The 10,856-nt window shown below is 34.2% G+C and overlaps 1 protein-coding gene across 3 annotated transcripts in view; it reads left to right on the top strand.

Annotated features, from left to right (window-relative positions):
* Window positions 1–10,856, top strand: part of LOC106871932 (phosphoglycerate kinase 1) — a 35,890-nt gene that overhangs the window by 21,965 nt on the left and 3,069 nt on the right. For all 3 annotated transcript variants that reach the window (XM_014918704.2, XM_014918696.2, XM_014918712.2), the window contains 6 exons: window positions 2,911–3,063; window positions 3,908–4,052; window positions 5,770–5,873; window positions 6,909–7,028; window positions 7,950–8,064; window positions 8,668–8,847. In XM_014918704.2, the coding sequence (XP_014774190.1) occupies window positions 2,911–3,063; window positions 3,908–4,052; window positions 5,770–5,873; window positions 6,909–7,028; window positions 7,950–8,064; window positions 8,668–8,847 (817 nt within the window). The remainder of the gene's footprint in view (window positions 1–2,910; window positions 3,064–3,907; window positions 4,053–5,769; window positions 5,874–6,908; window positions 7,029–7,949; window positions 8,065–8,667; window positions 8,848–10,856) is intronic.

Raw genomic sequence — 10,856 nt, 5'->3', positions numbered from 1 at the left:
TCAAAAGTAACTAGTAGCGACTTCTTTTGAAAATGGACAAAATTTGGCACTGTGGTGTTAATCAAGTATCTGCAGAAAATGGGTTTAGCCCCCAACAACAACATTCATACTGACATGGTTGCTACATTAGGGGATAAAACTCCATCTTAATCAACAGTAAAAAAGTGGGCAGCTGAATTTTGGAGGGGAAGGGAGTCTTGAAGATGATCCAAGATCTGGACATCCTGAAACTGCCACCACCAAGGAAAACATTGGTCGTGTTCACCACATGGTCATGGATGACAACGCTATTAGCATATCCCATGAGAGAGTTGAGAATATTCTGCACAATCCGCAGGTCTTAGAATGTGTGTTCTTGGACCTATGGATTTTGCTCTGAAAAAGCACTATCAATCTTGCTTAGTAGGATAAAGGTCATTAATAAATTACCTGAAGGGATTACATGTTGTTTGCATGCCATGAAAGCCATCCTCAAATATTACCACCCTGTAAACACAGCACTGAACTACTATAATCCACATTGAACAGTGATCACCATGCTATCATTCCATACATTATGTGCCCATGGACAGGTGTGTGGGCACTTATTGTTCTCTGCCTGCATGTGCATCTGAGTATTCTTGTGAGAATTCATATATGGGCAGTAATTTTTAACCAATGAGAAATCAATAATTTCTCCTGTTCGGGCAAACGAACCTATGTTCACTCTCCGCCTCTCATGAGTTTGCTACACAGTAAAAAACCTCTATATATCTTACAAATTTATTGAATAAAACTAATTAACAAGAGAAGAATACTTATTTGCATGTTTACCCCTTCTTTAACCTGTGAAAATGGCTGCACCTTCTGTCCTGCACTAAGTATTATGGGAAAAAAATACACTGCTCTAAAAAAATTCTTTAAGACTAATATCATATGAGAGATTGAATACAAGGGGAGATAATAATAAGATACTCTTATCTATAGGTATTATGGGATTTTTTTTTTAGAAATTTATTTTATTTGATATGTGCCCTGTCTAATCCTTTTTAAGGTAATATTCTTTACATTTTTTCCCTTGGTTTTAGGTATATCTGTATCTAATACTATTATATAATTCTATTAAAAACTACATTTAACTATCGTCCTCATTAATTGTTTAACATACTGGGTGGGGAGTTATGTGCATTTATTTAGTATAAGGTTATGTTTTTTGTTTGTTATATTTCTTCCGTAGCTATTATTAATATTAGTTAAATTGTTATTATAGAATTTATTTAATTTGATGTTGTTTATTGATGATATAATATTACTAACGTTTTTTTGTTGTCGAATATCCCACTCTGATAGTTTTTTTTTGAGAATATTTTCGAAGACTCTTTATTCTTTTTAAAAGATTTTAATTATGTTCAGAATTTCTTTAAGTTAGTTTTGATTTGGATCCCATAAGGGATAATTAACCATATTATTTCTTTGTTTTTTATCATTAATATTACTATTATTATAATTCATCTTATTATTGTTCTTTGTCATTGTAGTCTTCAAATCTCTCTCTCTCTCTGTATGTATGTATATATATATATATATATATATACACACACACACACACACACACACACACACACACACACACACACACACACACACACACACACACACACACACACACACATATATAGACACAGGGGGACAACAAACAGAAGCACACCTGCCACATACTAGCACATGTGTGTGTATCATCATCATCGTTTAACGTCTGCTTTCCATGCTAGCATGGGTTGGACGATTGACTGAGGACTGGTGGACCAGGAGGCATATGTATATATATATATATATTACAAGCTTCTTTCAGTTTCTGTCTACCAAATCTACTCACAAGGTCTTGGTTGGCCTAAGGCTATAGTAGAAGACACTTGTCCAAGGTGCCATGCAGTGAGACTGAACCCAACGCCATATGGCTGAGAAGCAGGCATCTTCCCACATGTTACCTGCACCTATATGTATGTAAATCATGTATTTGTTTATAGAGACAGTTGTACATTCATAAGCTTGCAGCCGTAGTTTGCTTTACTCTAGCTTAAAGAATATTTTAGAAAACGGGATACAGCGTTTGATTTGAGGATTTTCTGCAACAATTCATATATCCAGGTGCAAACTGTGCCCTTATGCTATCCTTGTAGATTTTTATTTCCACTGGTTCTTTATTTATTTATTTTTTTGAACCCTCTTTGCATAACTTTCAGACTTTATACTATGTATCATGTCTTGCACAAATGCTTTCTTCATATTTGCTCATTTGCATGAACTAACTCTTCAGAGTTAACTTTTTTAAGAAATGTAATAACTACATATGAGACCAGTGCTTGACCAGTTGCTATATTTTGAATTACCTGCATTCTTCATTCAAATTTGTGAATATGTACCTCTGCAAGAAAATCTTTATTGTTGATAACGGTGGAATGGTATGAACAGCATTTTGCCAGAATAAATGGTTTGTAACATTTAGTTAATCCCCTTAAATGTTCTGAGTTCAAATCCTTCTGAAATTGAAGTTTCTTTTCATCTTTCTGAAGTCAACAATGTATAATGGATTAAACAGAACAGGAAGATATACATGGGATGGAAGAGTCGCTGAAGATGTCACAGATGTGTGATGGAAGATTTCCAGACAAGGGACATAAGATAAAATAAAAACAATATAAAAAAAATGTGTGAAGAATGAATATATAGTGCATGTGTTTATTTGGTAAGGAAAAAAAAAAGAAAAGACCATCCTGAAATACCACAATATCTGTTTCAACACACAGTTTCACATCAAGAATCTTGCAAAACAAATGCATAAATGTATAATCATTAGCATAAACAATTTTTCAAAAATGAATATTAATGTTAACATTCTTTTATTGTTGAATCTTTTACTTTGAATTTTAGAATTGTTGCTGCTCTACCAACTATACAGTATGCTCTGGAGAAAGGAGCCAAGTGTGTTGTGGTCATGAGCCATTTAGGGAGGCCAGATGGAAAACCCAATGAAAAATATTCCATGAAATGTGTAGTTCCTGAACTTAATAAACTTTTGGGAAAGTACGTTTGTATTTTTACCTTTGTTTGTAACATTTTAAAAATAATTTGGTTATTTCTTTCATGATGATAATCATCATCATCATCTAATGTCTGTTTTCCATGCTGGCATGGGTTGGACAGTTTGACAGGAGCTGGCTAGGCAGAAGACTGCACCAGGCTTCACTGTCCGCTTAGGCAGGGTTTTTATTGCTTATAGATTTCGTCTTCATAGGATGATGATACTTATCTATGATTTCTATTAGTCAAATACTGTTATTGTTTACCTGTTAGCTATTTAATTCCAGTATATTACTGGTACTAACAGTTCTGGAAACTTCTGAATAATCAGTAAATTATTAGTAGAGTACTAGTGCCAAAGGATTTTTTTTTAGAAATTGTTACTTGGTTCACAAAGCCTTACATTTAATAGTGAAATCTCTAACCTCTTTCATGGATCTTTGGTATTTATTCTTACTCTGTTGTGATAGAGAATTAAATTAGTAGATAACTAAAAGACAAATGACTGTAATCTTATTAAGCCAGGAGATTGTCTTTGGTATAGAAGGAACTATCATTGTTTCACTTCTGATACTTTTCTGTGCCAGTTACTTCTGACAGGTGTATTAGCATACCTCCACAGCAATAATTTTTCAGTAATTACTTAGTCTGATGTTTATCGCAACTTCCCATATTCCTCTTTATGTAAACACGTTTTATGTTGCCAACACTACTTATATTATTATGTGTCATGTTTATTATGTTTAAAAGTTTTGTTTCACCATTCTCGGAAATACGGGGTGACTAATGCAGAGTACCGAAACTTTTGGCTGATAGTTTAAATGGGAAATTGTATGTTATTTTACAGATCTGTTACATTTCTTCCTGACTGTGTTGGTCCTGAGACGGAAGCTGCATGTAGTGATCCTGAACCAGGTTCTATTTTCCTTTTGGAAAACTTGCGTTTCCACATAGAAGAAGAAGGTAAAGGAACTGATGAGAATGGTCAAAAGGTAACTCTCTTAGCATTTGGTTTTTCCTTATCTTAACTAAGATATCTTTGTAGATGTTTTTCATTTTTTTCTTGGACACATTACAATAATGTTATGCTTTTATGCTGATTTGAAAAATATGTTGGCATGTTTGTTGGAAGAGATAATAGTTTAATGAAATTATGATTGACATATCTCTGATTAGGGCAGATAAGTCTGCAACTTTTTTTTACTCTTGGTCTATATACTTAACTCTTATTGTCCTGTACATTTAGTTGCAAATTGATACAGTGGTGTGAGACAACTTAAAAACTTTAAACTCTGACAAGTTTAATCTGTAAATTTAGTCTGGAAATGAAAAAAAAATGTGCTCTTTCAGGTTGAATTTCGTTAAATTTACTTCAGGAAATCTTCAGGGCTCTTCTAATAACAATATAAATACAGAAATATCTTATAGATATGTTTACTGGAAACTGAATTTATTGCTGTAATAAATTTACATGATAGCATTGTATTAAAGCAGTTATCTCTATTCATGACCTTATCAACATTGGTGGACATACACATTGAAAGTAGGACATGAAAAATCTAATTATTTTATATTCCTTGTGATTAAAATTTATAAGGTTTCTATGAATTATGTAAATAGACTAATGCTATGTATGAAGTTCTGCAAGAAACAGAATTTAAAACTGTCTCTGGAATTACAAAGTGACACAGATGATATTGCATCGAGAGTCTCAATGTAATGAACTTTGCTGCATTGTATCACATCTGATCAAACTTATTAGGTTTTACTTGGACTGAAATAAAGCAAGTGTGATGAATGAATGGATCTTTTAAGGTGATAGACTATTAGCTTTGAGTTTGTTTCAAATATGTCCTTCTCTTTGAACTTGAAGGTGAATAAGTGGCACAAAGCTCATATCAAAGCTGAGCAAATGGTGTTAAGCTGTAAATCTAGACATAACTATGGGCGTTGTTATTGCTATGTGGTTAAGAATTTTGCTTTTACATGGCTTTGGTGTTTGATCAAATGCATGGCTCTTTGGTCTTCTATCATAGCTTCAGTGTTGAAAATAGGTTTTCTGTGTGAAAGCATATTGGTAAAACTGTATCTTTAGGTGGAATATTTAATTTGTTGTTTGGTGTAACATTACCACAAATCCCTCAGACAAGCATTTGTGATAACTTCTTTCCACCAGGTTCTGGAAGTCCTGAAAGGGATCATTGGTGTTGCACATCCTCTGTCATAAAAATAAAAGTTGCTTAAAAAAACTGATATTAATATGTTTGGAAATGCTTAATTCCTTTAATGTAATCAAACAGGCATAACATAATTATGTTTGAAACAATTTGAAAATGTGATTAGCAAAATAAAATTTGGAATGTAAAAGATCAGATGAAGTATAGCAGAGGTTGTGATAAATACCAGCACTTAATGTCTATTGATATATCTCTTGAATGTGATATAGATCAGTCATTCTGGTATTGCAATTGTTTAGTTATTAAAGCAATGCACTAAAGTGGAAAACTAGGAATTCAACCCATTCTACTAATATTGCACCTTCTTGAGCATTAACATAATTAATCATTATTTAGTTGAAATTTTAACGTGTGTGTAGGTAGCCTGAGAAAATTCTAGTTTTGAATTTTGATTCTGAAGTTTTTATTTTGGTGCCTAATACTTGGTGGAATGTATTTTGTCTTGTCATTGAGCTTTTGATTATAATTTCAGATCAAAGCAAAATCAGATGATGTTAAGAAGTTCCGTGAGTCATTGTCGAAACTAGGAGATGTTTATGTTAATGATGCCTTTGGTACGGCTCACCGAGCCCACAGGTTTGTCATCTCACATCATTTTCTTTACTTCTATACTGAAGGGATATTTCATTGTTAGCTTTTAGGAGAACCATTAATTATAGATTGCTAGTTAAAATCCTTATATACACAAAGATCTAATGCTAAAGCAAAACTGTCTTCTAAGGAAATCCTCTCTTGCAAACAACTTTTACCTCTCTCCATTGATGTGCAGAGAGTGTCCTGTCTTTGTATTTAATCCAGTCCTGTGAATTTGCTTCAGGTCATTCGGTTAACTTTTCACCTCTGTATATCTAATATTTGTTTGTACTGAAATCTTTCTACTGTTTCATTAGATGCTTGTCAAAAAATGTATCTGAATAATAAAATTAATCATGTCAAGTAAAGATTTTTTTAATATTTGAATTAGACATGTCAACATAAATGGTAAGCCAAACTTTAGGTGTGTCAGATGTTGTGGATTAATTATCAATATAAGTGTTTATGAAATTGAGCTGTTTATTGCACAATGACAAGTATTCAATATAAATGGTGAAACTTCAGGAAATTGGTTTCTGCTTGCAGCAAAGGTTTTTTCCCCACCATATTACAAAAGACAGACTTTGAGACAATTGAAAGGAATATATTGAATATAAGCTTTGAGAAGGAATGAGAAAGAGCATAAGCATAAGTATTGGCAAGAACACTGGTTAAGTTAGTATAGTTGTTCCCAACCTGGGGTTAACAGAGCCCTGGTGGCCTGCAAAGGTAGTACTGGTGGTCTGTGAACTAAATTCAAAATTTCATATATATATATATATATATATATATATATATATATATATATACATATCCATAAGGATAAGCATATCTGTGGGGAAAACTCATTTAAATAAAAGGGTTGGGAACCACTGAATTAGTACAAACATATAATGCAGATGGATGATACATGATGAGTAAATGGATGAAGGTATATGACATACTCAGAAACCAAAGTATAGAATGCATTAGATCAGAACATAAGCGTATTTTACTATACAGATAATATTAGATACAAATGCATTTCTTTTTCTTCAGCTCAATGGTTGGTGTTCAACTCCCCAATAAAGTGGCTGGTTTCCTCCTCAAAAAGGAACTAACATATTTTGCTAAGGCTCTTGAAAGACCTGAGGAACCATTTTTAGCTATCCTTGGAGGGTAAGTTTCTAAAACTTTCATTCTGTTTCTCGCTTTGATGTATTTGTGTTTTTATGTCTGAAGTCATCAATGATATCTAGATAAATGATATGGTCTTAACTCACGAAATGAATTCAGTCTTAGGCTGTGGTGGTTACAAATGTGGTTTACATGTGCTGTCACTCTTGCTCTGATTGAGCAGTCCTATGACACCAAAATTAAGAGAAGCTTGTTTCTGGTGATTTGACTGCTGTTTCTAACATGTTGGCTTATTATACTTCATAGTTGGTGTAATGTGAGCTGGCTCAACAGTTATGGAGAAAGGTTTCTGTACTAATATCAGGTTTTCTTAAAACATCTTGGAAAAGGACTATGTAAATTAAAGTCTTTTAGAGCTGTTCTCTTCATCATTCAGCTACAAATTGTACCGATCTTTATTAAGGTTTGCCTTGTAATGACATTCCTTATTGAATTTTAGTGATTCTTTTAGTGACAGAGATGGTGTGTATTTGATATACAGTTTGTGGAAAACAGGATAAAGTAAAAACATTGAAATATGCACTTATGTACACAAATGTCTCTCACATATGTACAAACATACACATGTAGATACACACGAACACACCACATGTATGCACACACACATGTATATACATACACAAACATGCATGAAAATGTGTATGAACACAATGAGCATCTAGCTGTATAAATCATGCCAAAGCAGACATTAGAATTTGGTGCAGCCCTTTGGCTCATCTCTTCATGTTGAACCATCCAACCCATGCCAGCAATGAGAAAGGGACGTTTAATGATCATGAAGTAAAAATATACATACACAAAATTCACTTGTATTATATTAATGCACAAAAAAAAAAAAAAAGCTTGTTGTCTGCTTTTCTTTTCCAATATTTCTCAAAGTAAATTTTTTTATTTTTGTTACAGAGCCAAAGTTGCTGATAAGATTAAACTGATTGAGAATTTACTGGACAAAGTAAATCTGATGATAATAGGTGGTGGCATGGCTTTCACTTTCCTCAAAGTTCTTAACGACATGGAGGTTAGCATTTCTCTTGTATATCGTCAGGCAAAAGAACACACCACTTCATTTGGTGTGGCTTTTTTGATTAGATGTTACCATTTTAGCTGGTGTTTTGTTGTGTGTGTTATTATGGAAGCATTAGTCCATTTACCTCAAACCACCTAGTTGTTTGGAATTTGCACAAAGCCTTATGAGTGGATGTGGTAGATGGGAACTGAAAAAAGCTCAGTGTGTGTGTGTGTGTATGTTTGACCCTTGCCACCGCTTGACAATTGGTGTTGATTTTGTTACGTCCCCATAACATTAGTAGTTTGGCAAATGAAACTGATAGAATAAGTACCAGGATTTAAAAAAAAAATAAGTACTGCAGTTGATTAATTTGATTAAGAATTCTTCAAGGCTGTGCCCCAGCACGGCCACAGTTTAGTAACTGAAGCAAGTAAAAGATAAAGATAATTGGCTCTTAAACTATATTTAATTCCACAATTCATAATATAAGCTAATCAATAATAATATAGAAGAACTGTTCCAGAAGTGAATAAAAGATAATTGTTTGTGATGATTGTCAAGTTTTGAATTTTGCCCTCATGTAATGGAATGTTTTGTTTGTCGATTTTCCAGATTGGGGATTCCCTCTACGATGAAGACGGTTCCAAAATTGTTAATCGTCTCATAGAAAAGTCAAAGCAAAACAATGTAGAAATAGTTTTGCCTGTTGATTTTGTAACTGGTGATAAATTTGCTGAAAATGCCACAGTTGGTCAAGCTACAGTAGAGGAAGGTATTCCTGCAGGATGTATGGTAAGGCTTTGATTTGAGTGTCAATTTATCTATGTTCTGACATACTTGAGCTGTTTTGACTGTATTTGTCTGTTAAGATTCCGAGTGAAGCTGCACAATCATTTTAAGTTAGAGCATTTACCCACCCTTTTAACTAATCATTTTAAATTTTGGTTTCAGAGTTGCTTATTGAGACTGGGAATATGATAATAGGAAAGTGTAAAGAGGCTGATGTATGCAAATTAGCAACATGGAAACAGTGTACCAATAACATGCTGAAGAGTATTTAAATATATATTTTTATGTATGTGCTTAAACCATTATATAGAACAAGGACAGCTCTCTGAAGATCCCAGGGTTTTATCTTCATCCTACTTAATAAAACCTTCATGTTTGCTAAGTTTACCTCAAGATTTCTTGATTCTAGGTTTAGTTTCCAAGCTTGGAATTTTCTTTCTAATTCCCCTACAGGTTCAGGTATGAGAACTAGATCATCAACATATAAGAGTTCCCATGGACATCCAATCTTAAATTCCTCTGTGATGGCCTGTAGGACTATGATAAATAGGAGAGGACTAAACCTTGATAAACTACCTTTATGCTAAATTCATCAATGAAATCATTGCCAACTGTCACATTACATACCAGATCTTTGTACATAGCTTCTACAGCCCTCACAAGCCATTCATCTACACTTTGTTTCCTTAGTGACCACCAACTATTGAGCATAGTACCATGTCAAATGGTTTCTCCAAATCAACAAAAACCAGGAATAGTAATTCATGCTTAGCTGAATATTTCCGCTGAATTGCCTCAGTGGAAACATGGAGCCTAATTGCAGCTGCTCAAGGTTTTCTCTCTTTTGGATCATGCTATGACTCTTTCCTTGACCTGTGCAGTCTGGTCTAGCAGTTTGATCCCTCTATAGTTGCTTCTCTCTAAGGTATGTCCTTTACCTTTGTAGCAGTTTATGAAGACACTGCTATGCCAGTTTTTGGATATGACTCCTTCCTGTATAACTCGATTAACCTTCTGAGTAGTAGTTATGTCTCTTACCAGATATTTTGAGCATCTCTGCAACTTGTCCTGATGAACCCACAGGTTTCTTTCTCTCATGTCTTTGATCATTTCCTCTACCGCACTGCTCTCAGCTCAAATTGTAGGTATCTCTGTAGGGTCAGCATGAAGTAATCCCGCTTCATGCCCTGCATTCTCCATGTTCAGCAGCCCTTCATGATAGCTCTTGCTTGTTTCATTCTTGTCTCCCATATCACTGGCAAGCATGCCATCATTATTCTGAATACACTTCTCACCAATGATATCCCAGTTCTCTCTCACACATTGTCTTGCAATCCTGAACACTTTATGCTTCTTCTCATCATGTTGTGGGACATTTGCAAATCTCTTCCTTTCCACCTCACCTTGAGCCAAGTATAGCTGTTGCTTAGATGCTCATCTAGCCATTTGGTAATGCTTCCTTGTAGGTTTCCCAAGCCTGTCTCTTGGACTTATTGCCCCATTATTTCACTACCACGTTACCTTGGGCTTGGTAGGGACTTTGTTTTAGCTACATATCTGGTCTGTAGCCCAAAGCAGGTTCTTCTGTTGAAATTCTCTGTGGTCAGCTATGTTACAGGCGCTTAAATCTTCTTCCCTACAGTCATGTGTGTTCATTAGAAATTCTCTAAATCTATTCCCAACTGTAGAATCTTCTATTTTCCATATCTTCCTTCTCCATGTATTCTTTATTTGTCTGCCTAGCTTTGACCCCAAAGTTCCTAGCTACTAATCTATGTTGCTTAGTGCATTCTCTGCCAAGAAAGGTTTTGACATTTGCAGTAGCTATTCTGACTTGTGTGTTTGCCAGATAAGTAGGTGATGAGGTGATTGGCTGGTTTCGTGTGTTGCATAAGTCTGTTGCATATACATATGTGTATATGTGTGTGTGATATATATATATATGTGTGTGTGTGTGTGTGTGTGTATATATATATATATATATATATATATATATATATATATATATATAT

This window comes from Octopus bimaculoides, chromosome 13 (genome assembly GCF_001194135.2).
Source record: "Octopus bimaculoides isolate UCB-OBI-ISO-001 chromosome 13, ASM119413v2, whole genome shotgun sequence".
Lineage (NCBI taxonomy): Eukaryota > Metazoa > Mollusca > Cephalopoda > Octopoda > Octopodidae > Octopus > Octopus bimaculoides.
The sequence above is the reverse complement of the archived record's forward strand: the minus strand, read 5'-3'. Positions and strand labels throughout refer to the sequence as shown.